This window comes from Glandiceps talaboti, chromosome 21, assembly GCF_964340395.1.
Source record: "Glandiceps talaboti chromosome 21, keGlaTala1.1, whole genome shotgun sequence".
NCBI lineage: Eukaryota > Metazoa > Hemichordata > Enteropneusta > Spengelidae > Glandiceps > Glandiceps talaboti.
Window position 1 is genome coordinate 14,001,144 of NC_135569.1, and position 20,626 is coordinate 14,021,769.

General features: G+C 37.4%; 2 protein-coding genes across 2 annotated transcripts in view; one reads left to right on the plus strand and one right to left on the minus strand.

Annotated features, from left to right (window-relative positions):
* The first annotated feature begins 1 nt into the window (after position 1).
* LOC144451275 (WAP four-disulfide core domain protein 1-like) lies at positions 2 to 10,986 on the plus strand. The gene is made up of 6 exons (XM_078142078.1): positions 2 to 220; positions 6,676 to 6,889; positions 7,288 to 7,329; positions 8,022 to 8,060; positions 9,748 to 9,897; positions 10,666 to 10,986. The coding sequence occupies exons 1-5, from the start codon at positions 83 to 85 to the stop codon at positions 9,891 to 9,893; spliced, it is 579 nt and encodes a 192-aa protein (XP_077998204.1). The 5' UTR covers positions 2 to 82; the 3' UTR covers positions 9,894 to 9,897; positions 10,666 to 10,986.
* A 755-nt stretch (positions 10,987 to 11,741) lies between these two features.
* LOC144451681 (peroxisome biogenesis factor 2-like) overlaps positions 11,742 to 20,626 on the minus strand; it is a 30,911-nt gene continuing 22,026 nt past the window's right edge. Inside the window, exons 4-7 of the mRNA XM_078142579.1 lie at positions 19,497 to 19,694; positions 18,230 to 18,382; positions 16,702 to 16,959; positions 11,742 to 11,840 (exon numbers count right to left, since the gene is read on the minus strand). Of these exons, the coding sequence (XP_077998705.1) occupies positions 11,742 to 11,840; positions 16,702 to 16,959; positions 18,230 to 18,382; positions 19,497 to 19,694 (708 nt within the window). The remainder of the gene's footprint in view (positions 11,841 to 16,701; positions 16,960 to 18,229; positions 18,383 to 19,496; positions 19,695 to 20,626) is intronic.

Genomic DNA, 20,626 nt, shown 5'->3' on the forward strand with positions numbered 1-20,626 from the left:
GCCTATTACGACCACACTGGGTCTGGAGACGGGACACCTTGACCATTTTTTTTTCTTCGGATTTGATGACATCTACGTTGGGATGGAATTATATAGAGTTGTAGCTTTCCTAGTGTGTGCCTCGGGCATATATGTGGTTGCATCATCCGAGACGTTATCACGGAGTGGATCTGTGTTATCTCGACTTCTTGAAGGACGAAGACAGCCAGACGGCCTTGTGGTGAGTACAATATGGTATTGGGTGAATCACATGTACAGGTACATAGATCACCGTGAGATTAGTGTTGCAATGTTACTGTCAGTGAGACGTTTTATCAGAGATTAAAAACCCAAGGGTTTTCATTGCTTGTATTCTAGATATACTTGTAGATTTTGAAAAATTAGCTTCAAAAAGTGAATTTTACTAAATAAGGCGAAATAAACTTACACTCACCCACTACAGTCACGAGGTAAATTTCGGATTAATTTTGTCATTTGTAAACTGAGACACATAAACATATATTCAGATACGTACGTACGTACAGATAGATAGACAGACAGACAGACAGACAGACAGACACACACACACACACACAGAGCTTAAACGTAAGTACGTGTACATACATAAATGCATACATACATACATACATACATACATACATACATACATACATACATACATACATACATACACACACACACATACATACATACATACATACATACATACATACATACATACACACACACACACACATACATACATACATACATACATACATACATACGTACATACATACATACATACATACATACAAACTTTACACTTGTATTTTATCACCATAGAACAGAAATAAAATAAACTGTTTTTCTACAAACAAATATAATACAGAAGAATAATATTAATCTTTATTTATACTGGATAGTATTTTCTAAGCTAAATCTTATCTCACAAGAAATCCAGTGATCGGAGACACCCCCATGCGTTCAGTGTTAGTTGATACAAGTGTATGTACCGGTATATCCTCAGTCTACCTTGATAGTGGTCTGATATATATACAAAGGCGCCGTGCAATTCATAGCTATCTGTCCAATTCAACCTCATCATCAATCTAATCACTGGCTTGTCACCACTTAAATGCAGAACTGCTATTCAAATGAATCATTGTTGTCATTACAGATTATGACAACCGTAGATATAAAACACAGCGTACGGAGGTATCATTTCTCTACGCTGACGTACTGTACGTGTCTCATCTCCCGGCCGATAAATATGTCATCGTACACCTCATAATGTTTCAGTCTTAATTTTAGCATATGTCGTTAATCACCGGCTTGCTTCATGTTTATCAATATATGTATTAATAGTATTTATATATTATATAAATTACTGTACATACATGTGTAATACTAATCATATGATATAATTATGACCACATATTCCCGTTATGCCAATACCCCCAACGTTCACTTTCTTGACCAAAGTAACGACGTCGTAACTCACTAGACTTCCTTGCGGCATAGTTCGAAACCTACTTCATATTTTCGTTGCTTCACTTCAGCAGAAATATATGCTCTGGTTAATGGTTTGCGAGAATGCAAAGTGATGACTCGGAGCTATCAATTCAGTCAGGGAGTCGCTGAATACGTTCGTATTTCTTGCAAACCGTACATTTTGGGTCATTCGCACTGCAAAGATTTGTGAAGAATTTAAACCATTGTATAAACCATTGAATGAGTGTATGACTTGTGTTTAGTTAGGTTAGGAATCCGTGCTGGAATGTCATAGTCTTTCATTAGAAGCGAGGCTTGCAACGTTCAATGAGTACCAGTCGGTAAAATCGGGCGAAGGAAATTATATTTTTCTGTATTTTTTTTGTTACAAAATCGGATGGACAGCAGCCAGAAAATAAAACGTTAAATTATTGCTAGAATTTAGGTGAACATATTTAGAAAAGAACTGCCCTGGATTCTGTAATACCCTCTTAACATTCAGATTCGTCTGGAGTGAGAAGAAACTTAAATAAGCGCAGACTATGGTCCCCATTGTTCAATACATCAGGCACTTATCAGGCCCTTACAGGGCAGCCCAACACATGTACATTCTGCAATGTTCACGTGTGTGATAAAGTCAGTAACAAATTTCTAAGTTAGGCCTAATTTTTTAATTGCGTTGTTTCGATTACGCTCAATTTTAGAATAGGTGGCTGGGGTAGGTAGATTTTTTATTTTACTTTATTTTTTTTCTGTGTTTGGTGTCTAGTTCAGGTTTTCCATATGATTTCTGTGTTATTGGTTTCTTCCTATCAGATGTACAGCCATTACAGATTGGGAGAACAGTTTTAGATTGTCTATTTAAGTTGGTGACAGTTTTCGCATCCACTATTTCTCGTGAGACTTCACACAATTTTTACGATTTTATTTTTTTTTCTCGAATACGTAAACGGTTTAGGGTCGGCAGTGAAAAGCTAGGTGGGGTCGGGTTACGGTAATTTTCTTTTCCAAAACTCACAAAGGAATTATCGTTTCAAGAAAGTGAATACGTTACTGAATGGGTGATATTTGTGTTTTGCTACAAAAGTACGGCGTTTTGTTTTACAGCAGCCGTAAAAGAGTATAAACACGGATTGAACTTCGACTAGTTTCGAACCTCGGATGCCCAGTAATACAGTTGGCATTTTCAAGATGCTGATTTGAAGCCGTGACATACAAATTATTTTGTAATCGATCGATCGAAGTTCTACCAGCCGTGAAGAAAATATTCGCGAAATCTGAATTATGTACGAAGCTGCTCATAAAGTTGATTTATACGAAACCTTGTTCAACTTTCGCTTCTACGGTGTACACGCGAACAAACGGTATATGGCGTGAGTGGGTGGATTTATAAACCCGCACATGGGCTATAAATATGATTTGTACATGTGAGTTCAGTATGCCAGAGCGATGAATTTCCTGATTGGAAATCGAAAGTTTGGAACATATAATTTATAACATTACTACAAGGGAAACCAAGTCAGTCTTGTAAAATTAAATTGAATGAACGATAGTCTAGGCGCAATCCATGACTTTGAATCTCAGCGGAGACGAAGCCGTGAAGAATTCAAAGCTACGGGTAGCCTCTAGAATATTAAGGGACACAATGCAAGCTGAAGTTTTATTAATATTTTGCGTTTTGGGAGTCATTTTTGCTGCATATTTTAAAAAGTCCTCACAGAGTTCCACTTACCACATACAAGGAGTTAACTTTTAGTTTGTGTTGAGTGTACTTTGCCGATAGCTTGAAGTAGTAAGTACAGTAGTACGATATTCTGCAGTTACCATGGTTACGAATTCTGGAGCACTAGGATAAAGTTTACGTGATTTTTTCAGGTCCGAAATAAATTGAAAAACCAACATAATGAACGTGTCATATTTGCATCTACTAGTACTGCTACACGTACGAGTTGAGTTGACACGTGACACGATGCATGCATAGTGTTACAAAGATCACCGTCTCACTGTGCATGCTGCGATATATTTATTATGCTCATACGAAGATAATTTGACTTTTGACCCTCCAGCTTAGGAGATTTTAATATTCGTTTATAGATTGGTGCCCACAACCAGATAAACGTCTCACCCTCACCCGCACACCACGTCCCCATCACCCCACCGGTGCACCCCACTAAAGAGTAAACCGCCAACTGCTTTAATCGGAAAGTCGGTATACTATTAGTGGATTATCAGGGTTTTTTTTAGTTTACGTAGCACACAAATTACTGACACTGGTCCTTGAGATCTTTGCAAGTATAACAAGTAAATTATTCTATAGTTATTTGCACACAAGTTACCAATAATACCGAAAGTGGGAAAATCATAGAAATTTCACTGGGTTACAAGTTGAGGGTAGAAATAGAGGGTGACACGACAAATACATACTCGGACAAGGGCAGAAAAAGTGTTGGCTTTTATATAGCGCTTTCCCACTCTGTGCTCAAAGCACTTTGATATTATTACCCCTGGCATGGATCTATATCAACACAGCGGCCCTCTATACTCCCTCAACTCCCTGGGGAGCATACAATCCACTGCAGCCTTTATAAGCACATAGGATTAAAGCATTCACATTGCAACCTCTATCCTACCAGGTCCCCAATTATACAACACAGTCGGGGTTCAAATCTTGCCTAAGGACTTTAGCCACTCAGAAACAAATGGCAGCGATGGGGGTTCGAACCTGCAACATGCAGCTGCGCACATTCAAAGCCAACCACTCTAACCATTCGCCCATCTGACCCCACAGTATAAGTCTATAACAAGTATATTAAAAAAAATGACTAGAAGGTGCTCGGTGAATAGATAACATACTAGAAGCCTTAAGCTTCCACGATGCACATAGACACCAATTCGTAGTCATAACATAGCTACTTTAAGTTCATCTAAACTCAAAGAGGTCTGCACGCCTGAAAGATTAAATGGACGTAGTGTTTATTTGTTCTCTGCCCTTGTCATCGATTGATCAGAAATAAGCTGGACTGGTCTCCGTGAAAAACAGATGTCTGGCTCGTATTCTACATGAAAGTTGAGAAGTACTAGAAATGAGTATTAGTATTGCTAGGCCTATAGTATGTGAGTCTTTACATTCATCCTGACAAAACGATGCAAGTAAACTCACGTAAATCCATATTATTGCTGGTTGTCGTTAGACTGTTATCGGGGACCAATTTCGCAATGAAAAATCAAAGTTACTTTAAATCTCTCTAGACTTTGCCATATATTACTACAAGAGCCAGTATTAGGACCTTTTGAAGTACAAAGAAATATATATTATAATAATAAACAGAAAAGGAGTGACATTTTGGGGATCTCATATTTCAATGATATCAACAATCTTTATTTCCCAATGGAGTTAACACAGAATTCGGTCGCCATTTTGGATTCTAAACACAGTTTGACCACTATTTCAAAATTATGTATAGTGACCCCTTGATTTTTCCCTGGTTTGTGAATGACAATGGGTTTGAGTTTTTTTTAAACAAAGTAACAGCAAAAGTCATTTTATTTTTATTTCCGTGGCGCGTACTATGTTCTCTGCCGATAAGGTCTGTTTGTGGTTAATATGATTAATGGTCCATCTGTGTAATTTTTCAACCACAACTATGTCAATTTGACTTTTTATAAATAAAACAAAACCACAGGAAGTTAAACGGGATGACCTTTTCTAAATATTTGTCTGGCCACGCCATAATTACGTACATATGAGATGACAGATTTACATGTATGTATGTATGTATGTATGTATGTATGTATGTATGTATGTATGTATGTATGTATGTATGTATGTATGTATGTGTGTGTGTGTGTGTGTGTGTGTCTGTCTGTCTGTCTGTATGCATGCATGCATGCATGCATGCATGTATGTATGTATGTATGTATGTATGTATGTATGTATGTATGTATGTATGTATGTGTGTATGTATGTACGTATGTATGTGTGTATGTATGTACGTGTGTATGTATTTATGTACGTACATTGTAGGTAGGTATGTATGTATGTATGTATGTATGTATGTATGTATGTATGTATGTATGTATGTATGTATGTATGTATGTATGTATGTATGTGTGTGTGTGTGTCTGTCTGTCTGTCTGTCTGTCTGTCTGTCTGTCTGTCTGTCTGTCTGTCTGTCTGTCTGTCTGTCTGTATGTATGTATGTATGTATGTATGTATGTATGTATGTATGTCTGTCTGTCTGTCTGTCTGTCTGTATGTATATATGTGTGTATGTATGTATGTATGTATGTATGTATGTATGTATACTATGTATGTATGTATGTATGTATGTATACTATGTATGTATGTATGTATGTATGTATGCATGTATTGAGAGAGGGACAGAGACAGGCAGACAGAGAGACAGATATAGACAGAGACAGAGACAGAGACAGAGATTATGATTTTAGTGTTGTCCGTTTTATGAATTGCGTAAATATGCTGAATAAAAAAATCAATCAAACAAACAAACAAACAAACAAACAAACAAACAAACAAACAAACACAAACAAAGACAGATATACAGACAAACAAACAGACAGACAGACAGACAGATATACAAACACAGCCAGACAGCCAGCCAACCAGTCAGACAGACAGACAGACAGACAGACAGACAGACACAAGAAAAATCAACCATTATCATTAATACACAAACGCCTTTTACTTTTTATTATCTTTGAAATGTATCGATTTACTATGATATATCAGTGTAACCAAAGAACGTGCAATGATGACAGTTATTACAAACCACATATAGATATCGCCTATTATATTTCCACTGAAATAGACGTCGAATCAAATATCTTGAATAGTAAACTGACCGTGTCAGTCAATTCTTTCTCTCTATATATTTGTAATTTATACAGTTGGTACCGTCTGTCGATTGTAATATGAATCCTATCTGATTCCCCAGACTTTAATTGGTTTTAATTTCATATGTCAGCTCTGTGACGTAATTGTACACGCCGTCATCGGTAACTAATTGTAATGTGACATCGATATCATAAAGAATCCATGGCGAGTGATTCATTTATGATTTAGACAGGCATGAATCATTTTGACCTTTTTAAAAAAAAATAAGTAGTGCGACCCCCGAATTTATGTTGATGTGATACACAAAAAGTGACATATCTTATTATTTGATAATTTCCTACGAACAGAACCGATCCAAGAGACATACCCACCACCACCGAGAACACCACAAGCATCCACATACATATAAAGATAGAGGGCGCTGTCCACCACCACCGGAGAAAACTCCTGTTGATGCCTGTATCCAAGATACGTGTCGGGCCGACAGTGAATGTTACCCACGTTCATGCTGCTACAATGGATGTCTTTATACGTGTTCAGACGTTGTTATGCCTCCTCCAGGTAAACATGATGTTATTTGCCATGTAAAAGGACATATTGCGTGTCAGATATAGATATTTGATCGTAAAATATTAAAATTGAATTAAAGTGACACACAAGTAATATGCGCATGCGTCTGTACTTGTTGAACATTTATTAAACTCTTCCATAAAAGTGATATTAAAGAAAGAGCAGAATATGCCATTAATTGCATTTGATAATTTTCATCAATGAAAGTTAGGAAAAGTTCACAATATACACTTTGTACAGTTTCCATTATTTTGTTCTTGATTGTACCGAGAGTGGGCTGGAGTTTTATTAAACAAAGGAACACCAAAATTCAGGGATTTTCTCATGTGTTTCATATTATTATCATTTAACATGATGTCGTAAATGAGTTCTGTTTGATCTTTTTTCAGTGCTTGACTGGTTAAGGGAACCTACCAGACAAAAAAACTCAGGTAAGAAAGGGGAGGTCTCCCCTCCACTGTCTATGATTTAATGACAGCCTTATCCGATTCATAGAACATATACAACGGAAATCATAAACCCTGCAACAAAACGTCGTCTGGTTCAACAAAAATCTCATTAACAAAGCTACATTCTATCGGCTGGCTAGACAAAAATCTTACCAACAGCGTTTCGTCAATTGTCTGGCGTGACAAACATCTTTACCGTATTGTTACACTTTCTATGCGTGAGCTACCATTATCTTAGGAGATCAACGCCAAATTCATATGTCCCGCCTGGTAAACCTAATATCTGGCGCGTTCTTTGATATTTTTGAGACAGTCAATTGACTAAAATGTATCAATTGTAGTTCAGTTCTTGTTGTGCCAGACGATGTGGAAATATAATTAGATTTTTGTCGAGCAGACGAGAACATTTACAACATCAAAGAGATATTTTGTCTGGCCAGACAAAAACTGTGGCAATGTTTAATAATGAGATTTTTGTCGAACCAGGTGGTTTTGTTTCAGGGTTTGTGATTTCCGTTGTATTACCCTTTTGCGAATTTTTCATGATTATTCTAATAATTTTTAAAGCTATTGTGACTCAAAAGTAGGCACGAATTTACTTACTTGTGTGAAGTATTCCATCTCAACCCATTGGTCTATGGGGTTGTGTTCATCTCTGCTTTATCTTCTTCTAGGGTATTGGCTGATCAGTGGACCAGAACAGCCCTCCACAGGTAATATAGCGATTACATAGATTCCTACATGTTTTAATGTACAATCTATATTAGAGAACAGGGAACAGGACAAATAATCAGTTTTGTTCTCGCAATTTTCCAGATTTCTAATATTATTTTCTGTATATTTCAAATGAAGTTTTGAATACTGTTTCCTCGTACTGTTTTTTCTTTCTATTTCCTACCTGATATCAATGTCTTATACAGAAAATAATAATAGAAATCCGGAAAATTGCGAGAACAAAATTGATTATTTGTCCTGTTCCCTGTGGTAGAACTGATCATGGAGTCATACGTATTTTATAGTCTAGTTCCTATTCAGTATCGCTACGACCATAGACATATACTTCCATGCTACGACTCACAGTCTAGTCAAGGCCCTGACGAAAGGTGTTAATTATGGTTCAACCTCATAGTGAGCGAAGCACAACCATGCATGTCACTAGTAATGACGGGCTGTCGTCACCCCTCATCAAATATTCATTTGGTACAGCTGTTTTGACGATGTCCAATGTCCAATCAGGACGCCACAGCCAGTCCTTTTAAATTAAATCACGTGGGGACACAACAACATAATCATGTTTATATGAACGCCGTGGGAGGGATCACATGTCAGGAATGTGTGCTGATTGAGGGAATTTGACCAGACTGCGTTAGAAACCAGTCTGGTCATCCAGACTAAGCATTTTAGAATATCTATTATATTGTAACAATTCAAGTACTCCCAGGATATATAATAGCACCATGTTACAACTGCTGACATTAGATCATGGACGAACGGAAACTGTTACAAACAGGGAAAGTAAACAAATTGAATTGGATTAATAACACTTGGCACAGCATGTTTGAACAGCAGAGACTTGTATTACACACTATGGTTTGATAAGAACAGTTTCATGGCCTCTTCATGTGTACATGAAATGCCAGGAGAACTGGAAATTTGTTTGTGAATGTGAACTACTATATGTAAAGAGACTGCATTAATTATCAAATGATGGAATTTAATACAAATACAAGTCTCTGTACTTTCAACATTCTGTGCCAAGTGTTATTAATACAATTCTGTTGTTTACTTTTTTCTGTTTGTAGCAGGTTCCATTTGTCAATGGTCTGATGTCAGCAGTTGTAAGTCATTGGAAACAAAATTATGGACTAGACTGAGTTTTATCATTGGGCACACTTCAATCTCTCATTACAAACTGATGCTTAACAGGAATGCAAACAAAGATAAAGTCCTTCAGTCTATCCATTGACTTCAAGTGGGCGAGTCTAATTGTCATGTTTAAAACTGGGAACTAATTTCCATGAGCACATGTACTGTACTTAAATTTTTCAGTATTTATCGCCCGTCCCCAAACAACCTAGCAAGAGATCAAAACTTTGCCTATTTAGGGGGTGACCTTATCCCTAATACGCCAGTAAAACATCCTCGCTTACATGGCCATACATGTGTTCCCAGCTCCTGGCAGAATTCAATTGAAATATGAATTCGTATTGAAATATGATTTGTATCCTTTGATAGGTTTACATTTGGTAAGAAAGTAATAATAAGGCCCCCTAGTTAGGCAAGTTTCGACCGCTTGCGAGATTGTTTGGGTATCAGAACAAATACATAACTGTAAGGATATGGACAAGTTTACACAAAATGGAACAATGCTTATATCTGTGCCATTTCTATACATTTAATTTTCTACAGAGTCCTGCAGTACTACTGTATTTCAGGATGGTAATATGGAACCAGGTTGTCCAACTGGATATGTTTGTTCAATCCAAGACGACGGCGATCCACAGAATGATATTCCAAACAGAGGTGTATGTGTGAAAGAGACATAACCAGGTAAAATAATGGGTCCACTAACTTACAACTGCTGACATCAGACCGTGGACGAACAGGATCTGTTACAAACAGGGAAAGTAAACAACTAAATTGGACTAATAACACTTGGCACAGCATGTTGGAAGTAAAAGGACTTGTATTACATTCAATCACTTGATAACATAGGTTGCATGGTCTCTATTCATAGTTCACATTCACAAACAAATTTTCAGTTACCTTGGCATTTCATGTACACATAAAGAGGCCATAAAACTGGTCTTATCAAACCATGAAATGTAATACAAGTCTCTGTTGCTCCAACATGCTGTGCCAAGTGTTATTAATCCAATTCAGTTGTTTACTTTCCCTGTTTGTAACAGGTTCAGATCATCCATGGTCTGATGTCAGCAGTTGTATAAGGTCAACTTTAAGTTATTATTATTATTATAAAATATCTTTATTTAGGGTAAAACTCAATAAGCGTTACAAACAATGCAAAGTGTAGAAGGGTCGGCTTTTTTCCATTGAGGCTGTTATACATCAAATCAACAATCACACAAAAAGTCCACTTACAAATTCTAACATACATTAAAAGACATATAATACACACAGGACTTGGCAAATGTTGTTTTACATTAATTTTTCAATCAGGAAGCCATGATAAAATTGTTTTATAAATCAAAAATTCAAAATAAACACCAAATCCTCATCCATATGGCCACTTTAAAGATTATGAGAGTCTGTCCACTGCATTCCTTCATCATCCAAACTTTTTTTTCTCACTCACAGAGTAAAAGAAGACCATCACAACAAATCCATCTTCAAATGAAATATAAGCAACTTTTATTACAAAATTTAGTAAAAAATTTCATTTAAATCTTTCATATTGCATTTAAATCTTTGATATTGCACAATTTTTTATTTGGATTCTAATTTCTTTACCTTTTTTTCTCACAAAAACAAAATTATAAAACTTCTTGTTTTATATGGAATGCCTCTTCACCGACATCTTTGTATACAGGGTAATCTGTTACTTCATCTTTCTTTCTGAAAATGTACTTTATTGCACTCTGAAAAAGGTGAAACTGATTTTTTGCATTATGAGAGCATACTAGGTATTTCTAAATAAAACATTTTTGATGAAACTTTTGGTGTTTGGTGATTTTTGCATTGTATGCTCAGCAGTATAAACTTAATAGGAAAGGATAGAAGTGACAAAATCATGGCAGGCTTGATAAACTTGACGGAAGTTTTGGAATGTCAGAGGATGGTACTAAAATGGGATGTGTTCATCACCTGACAATTCACCACTAGGACTATGTAACAAGTACATTCAACTTCAACCTGTCAAATGATTAGCTATGATTCTAGTCTGTAAGGTATGCCGTGACAGGGCGCCCTCACACATCGGTCGACTCCTCATTGTTTGTGTGTGTGTGTGTGTGTGTGTGTGTGTGTTCTGTTTATGTTATCGTTAGGTTGGAATTGAAATATGTCTATCTTTGAGTCAAACACATCATGTCCCATGAGTGAAACACCAAGCCAACATCATTTTTACTGTAATACTAGCTCCAGTATCAATAGTCATCAGGGACATCGGTTTTAAAATACTGGATAATGACATTATGTGCTACCTAAGTTACCCTGGATAATGACATTTCGGGCTACCTAAATTACCCATGATAATGACATTATGTGCTACCTAAGTTACCCTGGATAATGACATTTCGGGCTACCTAAATTACCCATGATAATGACATTATGTGCTACCTAAGTTACCCTGGATAATGGCATTTCGGGCTACCTAAATTACCCATGATAATGACATTATGTGCTACCTAAGTTACTCTGGATGTTGTTGTGTGCTACCTAAGTTTACACTTAACAGGTTGAATGGTATCACTGTCTGTGATAGACTGGCCACATAACGGACAGGTATAGGAGGAGTCTGCTTCATAATGGCTCTGTACATGGACAAAGAAGAAAGGAGATCACAGGATGTTAATACAGATTGTACATCAGCGGAAGAAAAAAATGACTACTTGAGCAAAGAGGAACAGAATATGGTTTGATAAATACTGGCAAAAGATTTGAAAATGTATCATTGACACAGAAATAAGATTTGGCACATTTTGAAACATGTTCAATATTTATTCAACATCCTTTGTCTTGTGGACATCTTCGGCCCTAAAAGATCACACAATATTGCGCTATTTCATATATGGAAACACAATCATTATCGGGTCTAAAATGACCACTGACCATTTTCTACACACTCACCCTAATACAGTAGTAACAGAATACATGTGGACATCCAATCTCATGGGGTGTAGTTGGCCATTCATTCTCTACACTCACCCTAATACAGTACTAACAGAATACATGTGGACATCCAATCTCATGGGGTGTAGTTGGCCATACATTCTCTACACTCACCCTAATACAGTAGTAACAGAATACATGTGGACATCCAATCTCATGGGGTGTAGTTGGCCATACATTCTCTACACTCACCCTAATACAGTAGTAACAGAATACATGTGGACATCCAATCTCATGGGGTGTAGTTGGCCATTCATTCTCTACACTCACCCTAATACAGTAGTAACAGAATACATGTGGACATCCAATCTCATGGGGTGTAGTTGGCCATACATTCTCTACACTCACCCTAATACAGTAGTAACAGAACACATGTGGACATCCAATCTCATGGGGTGTAGTTGGCCATTCATTCTCTACACTCACCCTAATACAGTAGTAACAGAATACATGTGGACATCCAATCTCATGGGGTGTAGTTGGCCATTCATTCTCTACACTCACCCTAACACAGTAGTAACAGAATACATGTGGACATCCAATCTCATGGGGTGTAGTTGGCCATACATTCTCCATACTCACCCTAATATAGTAGTAACAGAATACATGTGGACATCCAATCTCATGGGGTGTAGTTGGCTATTCATTCTCTACACTCACCCTAACACAGTAGTAACAGAATACATGTGGACATCCAATCTCATGGGGTGTAGTTGGCCATACATTCTCCATACTCACCCTAATACAGTAGTAACAGAATACATGTTGACATCCAATCTCATGGGGTGTAGTTGGCCATACATTCTCCATACTCACCCTAATATAGTAGTAACAGAATACATGTGGACATCCAATCTCATGGGGTGTAGTTGGCCATTCATTCTCTACACTCACCCTAACACAGTAGTAACAGAATACATGTGGACATCCAATCTCATGGGGTGTAGTTGGCCATACATTCTCTACACTTACCCTAATACAGTAGTAACAGAACACATGTGGACATCCAATCTCATGGGGTGTAGTTGGCCATACATTCTCTACACTCACCCTAATACAGTAGTAACAGAACACATGTGGACATCCAATCTCATGGGGTGTAGTTGGCCATTCATTCTCTACACTCACCCTAACACAGTAGTAACAGAATACATGTGGACATCCAATCTCATGGGGTGTAGTTGGCCATACATTCTCTACACTCACCCTAATACAGTAGTAACAGAATACATGTGGACATCCAATCTCATGGGGTGTAGATGGCCATACATTCTCTACACTCACTCTAATACAGTAGTAATAAAATACATGTGGACATCCAATCTCATGGGGTGTGGTTGGCCATACATTCTCTACACTCACCCTAATACAGTAGTAACAGAATACACATGGACATCCAATCTCATGGGGTGTAGTTAGCCATACATTCTCTACACTTATCCTAATACAGTAGTAACAGAATACACATGGACATCCAATCTCATGGGGTGTAGTTAGCCATACATTCTCTACACTCACCCTAATACAGTAGTAACAGAATACATGTGTACATCCAATCTCATGGGGTGTAGTTGGCCATACATTCTCTACACTCACCCTAATACAGTAGTAACAGAATACATGTGGACATCCAATCTCATGGGGTGTAGTTAGCCATACATTCTCTACAGTCACCCTAATACAGTAGTAACAGAATGCATGTGGACATCCAATCTCATGGGGTGTAGTTGGCCATACATTCTCTACACTCACCCTAACACAGTAGTAACAGAATACATGTGGACATCCAATCTCATGGGGTGTAGTTGGCCATACATTCTCTACACACTCACCCTAACACAGTAGTAACAGAATACATGTGGACATCCAATCTCATTAGGTGTAGTTGGCCATACATTCTCTACACTCACCCTAATACAGTAGTAACAGAATACATGTGGACATCCAATCTCATGGGGTGTAGTTAGCCATACATTCTCTACACTTACCCTAACACAGTAGTAACAGAATACATGTGGACATCCAATCTCATGGGGTGTAGTTGGCCATACATTCTCTACACTCACCCTAATACAGTAGTAACAGCATACATGTGGACATCCAATCTCATGGGGTGTAGTTAGCCATACATTCTCTACACTCACCCTAATACAGTAGTAACAGAATACATGTGGACATCCAATCTCATGGGGTGTAGTTGGCCATTCATTCTCTACACCTACCCTAATACAGTAGTACAGAATACATGTGGACATCCAATCTCATGGGGTGCAGTTGGCCATTTTCTACACACTCACCCTAATACAGTAGTAACAGAATACATGTGGACATCCAATCTCATGGGGTGTAGTTGGCCATTCATTTTCTACACACTTACCCTAATACAGTAGTAACAGAATACATGTGGACATCCAATCTCGTGGGGTGTAGTTGGCCATTCATTCTCTACACTCACCCTAATACAGTAGTAACAGAATACATGTGAACATCCAATCTCATGGGTGTAGTTGGCCATTCATTCTCTACACTCACTCTAATACAGTAGTAACAGAATGCATGTGGACATCCAATCTCATGGGGTGTAGTTGGCCATACATTCTCTACACTCACCCTAACACAGTAGTAACAGAATACATGTGGACATCCAATCTCATTAGGTGTAGTTGGCCATACATTCTCTACACACTCACCCTAACACAGTAGTAACAGAATACATGTGGACATCCAATCTCATTAGGTGTAGTTGGCCATACATTCTCTACACTCACCCTAATACAGTAGTAACAGAATACATGTGGACATCCAATCTCATGGGGTGTAGTTAGCCATACATTCTCTACACTTACCCTAACACAGTAGTAGCAGAATACATGTGGACATCCAATCTCATGGGGTGTAGTTGGCCATACATTCTCTACACTCACCCTAATACAGTAGTAACAGAATACATGTGGACATCCAATCTCATGGGGTGTAGTTGGCCATACATTCTCTACACTCACCCTAATACAGTAGTAACAGAATACATGTGGACATCCAATCTCATGGGGTGTAGTTAGCCATACATTCTCTACACTCACCCTAATACAGTAGTAACAGAATACATGTGGACATCCAATCTCATGGGGTGTAGTTGGCCATACATTCTCTACACTCACCCTAATACAGTAGTAACAGAATACATGTGGACATCCAATCTCATGGGGTGTAGTTAGCCATACATTCTCTACACTCACCCTAATACAGTAGTAACAGAATACATGTGGACATCCAATCTCATGGGGTGTAGTTGGCCATTCATTCTCTACACCTACCCTAATACAGTAGTACAGAATACATGTGGACATCCAATCTCATGGGGTGTAGTTGGCCATTCATTTTCTACACACTTACCCTAATACAGTAGTAACAGAATACATGTAGACATCCAATCTCGTGGGGTGTAGTTGGCCATTCATTCTCTACACTCACCCTAATACAGTAGTAACAGAATACATGTGAACATCCAATCTCATGGGGTGTAGTTGGCCATTCATTCTCTACACCTACCCTAATACAGTAGTACAGAATACATGTGGACATCCAATCTCATGGGTGCAGTTGGCCATTTTCTACACACTCACCCTAATACAGTAGTAACAGAATACATGTGGACATCCAATCTCATGGGGTGTAGTTGGCCATTCATTTTCTACACACTTACCCTAATACAGTAGTAACAGAATACACGTGGACATCCAATCTCATTGGGTGTAGTTGGCCATTCATTTTCTATACACTTACCCTAATACAGTAGTAACAGAATACATGTGGACATCCAATCTCATGGGGCGTAGTTGGCCATTCATTCTCTACACACTTACCCTAATACAGTAGTAACAGAATACACGTGGACATCCAATCTCATTGGGTGTAGTTGGCCATTCATTTTCTATACACTTACCCTAATACAGTAGTAACAGAATACATGTGGACATCCAATCTCATGGGGTGTAGTTGGCCATTCATTTTCTACACACTTACCCTAATACAGTAGTAACAGAATACACGTGGACATCCAATCTCATTGGGTGTAGTTGGCCATTCATTTTCTATACACTTACCCTAATACAGTAGTAACAGAATACATGTGGACATCCAATCTCATGGGGTGTAGTTGGCCATTCATTTTCTACACACTTACCCTAATACAGTAGTAACAGAATACACGTGGACATCCAATCTCATTGGGTGTAGTTGGCCATTCATTTTCTATACACTTACCCTAATACAGTAGTAACAGAATACATGTGGACATCCAATCTCATGGGGTGTAGTTGGCCATTCATTTTCTACACACTTACCCTAATACAGTAGTAACAGAATACACGTGGACATCCAATCTCATTGGGTGTAGTTGGCCATTCATTTTCTATACACTTACCCTAATACAGTAGTAACAGAATACATGTGGACATCCAATCTCATGGGGTGTAGTTGGCCATACATTCTCTACACACTTACCCTAATACAGTAGTAACAGAATACATGTGGACATCCAATCTCATGGGGTGTAGTTGGCCATTCTCCACATATAACACATTCTTCGTAGTGCTTATCTGCCCTTTCTGTGACCTGACTGTCATCTGCTCTCAGCGACCTCGAAAACTGTCTTGTGAAAAAGTTCTTGAGTTTTTGGAAGTTGATAAGTGGCAGCACAAAGAAAAGGAACTCGGCAAATCCATGCCACAGTAGTTCTCTGATCATATATTCAAAACTGACCTGGTACGTAAATAGACAGACGAGAAGGTGGTTAGGGTTTAACTTAAATTACATAACTTAGAACTAACTGGGAGTACCTTTACCAGGATCCTGGAAACAAACAGACGAGGGCCCTCGACATCAGTATGCGATTATAGTAGTGTTGCGCTGGATCAGAGTTTAGATAAAACGTAGGAAAAAAAGGCGCGAGCGACTCTCGACAGTCTACATCAGGGGGTGTAGTTGGATGCCAATTGAAGTCAGATGGAAATTATGAAGAATTGATGAATTTCAGTGATAAACTATTGTTTTCACACATGTTTGTGGTGTTGTTATCTTACCATCAGTGATGTGGTTTCATCTAATATGGCTATAGAAGGCAATCTATTTGTTTGTGATATTCATTAGCTTTAAGACATACAAGGTCAGTTGGCCGGGTCATTCGAAAATAGAAATAGGGGAATGAAAGAAACTAAGTTATAACTACTTGATAGCTTTGTCGTACATAGACACTTGTTTTTGAGTCAAATTGACAATGTGTCAATTTAAAATCAAACATATTTGGTTGAAGACTGTCTGATACATTGTCATTCCATCCACCCTTATCGGCTAGTGAGGGCGCCCTAACACTACAAATCTTACAGGCTATTCTGGTCAGTGTACTTTTCAGGAATAGTGGTATAGAATTAGAAGTACACAGAGCGAAATGTGGTTACCCTCTCTCTGCATTACCTATAGAGGGTGTACTACCAAATCAGTTACATCCACTGGCAAAAGGAGTTGAAATAATTAAAACTGAAATTGATAAAACGTAATCTGCCACATGAGTAATATTTCAATAGTGATATCCTTAACAACAATATTCAATTTCACGACAATGTTCTGATTTAATTTCAGACAGATGTCAACAAAACTGTGCTAAATAGATGATTTCATGTAATTTCTGTGTTCACCCTAAAGAAGGTAACAGGGGTACTGAGCCCTCTTGTAATTTCTGTGTTTACCCTAAACAATGCAACAGGGCAACTGAGCTCTCTTGTCATTTCTGTGTTCACCCTAAACAAGGTAACAGAGACACCGAGCTCTCTTGTAATTCCCATTTTCCCCCCATAACAAAGCAGTAAGAGAGCATAACAGTGGCCATCAGCTGTGGATGATACAAATGCACAATATGTTAGGGAGTCTAGCCCTATTCCTATACTAACCCAACCCTAACCCTAACTCCCTAGGTTGTTTACAAAAGTGACTGTATTATAGTCAGTCCACTGTTCTACATTCTTTTCATCTTTACCTGTCTCATTGACTGTTGTTTTGCAAATCCAGCTCTGATTCCTAGAACTCTTTCCAGTAAATGTTGATACTGACCATCTTGTAGAAACAGTAAGAAATTCACCAACGTAGCAACTTTCAGACCTTTCTCACTGATGTCAATCAATTTCCACAGCTGAAAACAAAAAAAATAGCATCAGTGTTTTTGCTGAGGTTCGGGAACCTTGCTAACAGGAAGAAGAAATATGATAAAATTGGCCTAGTCTCAAATACATTATACTATAAAATTGATAGAGAACCCGAGTTTAAAAAGACAGAGGAACTCACACACAGGTAGATTATGCTTGTACTGGTATAATTACATGTTAATTTATTCTCCAACATTTTTCTTCATTCAGCAGGAAAATACAAGTGACCTAAGGGGTTGTCAGTATTCATCTAGCGACTTGTAATGACAAAGACCCCTTAGGTCACTTGTATTTTCCAGCTGAATGAAGAAAAATATTGGAGAATAAATTAACATGTAATTATACCAGCACAAGCATAATCTACCAGTGTGAGTTCCCCTGTCTTTCTAAACTCAGGTTCTCTATCAATTTTATAATACAGTGTACGCCAGTTTTACCATTTCCTCCTTTCTACAGATTTATTTATACTTTTAAATCATTGTAACCTGTTACATGTCAAGTATTGTCAGCTTGGTTTTGTTTGTTTTGAGATCTGCTAGTTAACAATTCTATTTATTTTTTTTTTGGCTTTTTTATTTCTTTTTATTCCCAGCCTTTTAAAAAAGCTGTAGGATGTATTAAGTGTTGTTGCATTCTTTCTTTTCTCCTGAAATAAAGTTTACTAACAATAATAACAAGACAGGACCCCATGACGTGCGAGTGCAACAGTACTTTCACTGGCATAGCGAGTGAAAGTGCAGTAGAAAACACTGCAAGCACTCATGCAAATATCCCTGAGTACCCACACTAACATGCAAGCGGCATGGGCTTCTGTTATTATTAACTATGTTTATCAAAAAAAAAAATTCTATAAAAATGACACTATTCAATCAAACACTTTTGTGTAGAACAAACAATTGTGTTCTCATTTGCATATCATTTGCATGCAAGTATGCAATAATGTTTTCGGTATTGCACTGCAGTGCAAATACCACTAGAATGCTAGAATGTGTGTGCACCGGTGCAAGTAATCTCTGGTACATATGTAACAATATCCCTTAAAATTCAAAATATTTTATTACATATATATTAGAAATATGAATCATTTAATTTATTACTTACCACAAGAAATACTGTTTTGTGTCTTGTCAAACTGCTTAATTGTGGAGCTCTTTCCTGGAACCACTTGCCACCAACAAATACCAAACCATATAATAATTTCTGTAATCTGGACATTTCTTTTCTTCGTTGTAGTTCATCTTTGTATTTGATATTCAACATCTGTTGTCCTAGAGTGGCACTTGTAGCATAAACAGAAAACTGCATCAGAAAATGTAAGAAAAGAAAGTGGTTCATATGAGATTTGTATTAACACTAGTATTTGAACTTAAACTTAGGCAAAAAAAAGAGAGCGTGTTTCCGATATCTAAACCCAACCGACCCTTGTTTAAGCCTCCGACCCTAAAGAAATACATTTTAAACATCAAAAAAAAAAAAAGATAAGAAATTCTTTGTTTTCTTGACCTTCATGTACATCTGTTTTCTTTCCCCAATGATGTCTGTACATATTTCATCAAAACTATCACAGAAGGGGTATTCTGACCAACATATTGTTTGTTTTTGTTGAAGCAATAGTTTTCAAAGTAAAAACAATTAAACGGAGAAAATAAAATAAAATAAAATCCTGATCTACCTACCCTATTTTCTGAGGCCATGTTATCGGAAACACACAATTATTTTTTCCCCACCTAATTCATCAAAGTAATTTTTTCTTAAATCTTAATAAAAACTGGTCACATTTACATTTTTGAACAAGTAAAGTGATTTGTGATTTTCTTCATCTTAAAATTTTAATACAAAATGGTTGTAACACATCATAGCCTCAAGTCTTGGCTATCTGGGTTGACAATGTTCACCTGAATATGTCAAACAGCCAAGTCTCTGAGCTAGCCCTCAATAAATATGCATAAAATCTATCAAAAAAATCATGAGATTGTCGAGTTTTCAATGGTGATAAGAAAAACGGAAAAAAGTCCTGTTTTTTTTGTGTGTGTGTGTGTGTGTGTGTGTTTGTGTGTGTGTGTGTGTGTAAAACTAGTAACTGAACCGATAACAAGATAGCTTTAGACCAATAAACCCCAAACATCATTACCGTAGCCTTTATCTACAACATAGACATTACGTTAACGAGGATATACATTGTATATAAGTGACATAAAAAAGGTTACTTAAGTTAAAAGTGAACATCAAAT

What these genes read in the sequence shown, in the direction of transcription:
- LOC144451275 (XM_078142078.1), top strand. Translation starts at nt 83, where the DNA reads ATGGAATTATATAGAGTTGTAGCTTTCCTAGTGTGTGCCTCGGGCATA. An exon ending in CGTTGTTATGCCTCCTCCAG is followed by an intron (nt 6,890 to 7,287) that starts GTAAACATGATG and finishes ATCTTTTTTCAG; the next exon opens with TGCTTGACTGGTTAAGGGAA. An exon ending in ACCAGAACAGCCCTCCACAG is followed by an intron (nt 8,061 to 9,747) that starts GTAATATAGCGA and finishes TATACATTTAAT; the next exon opens with TTTCTACAGAGTCCTGCAGT.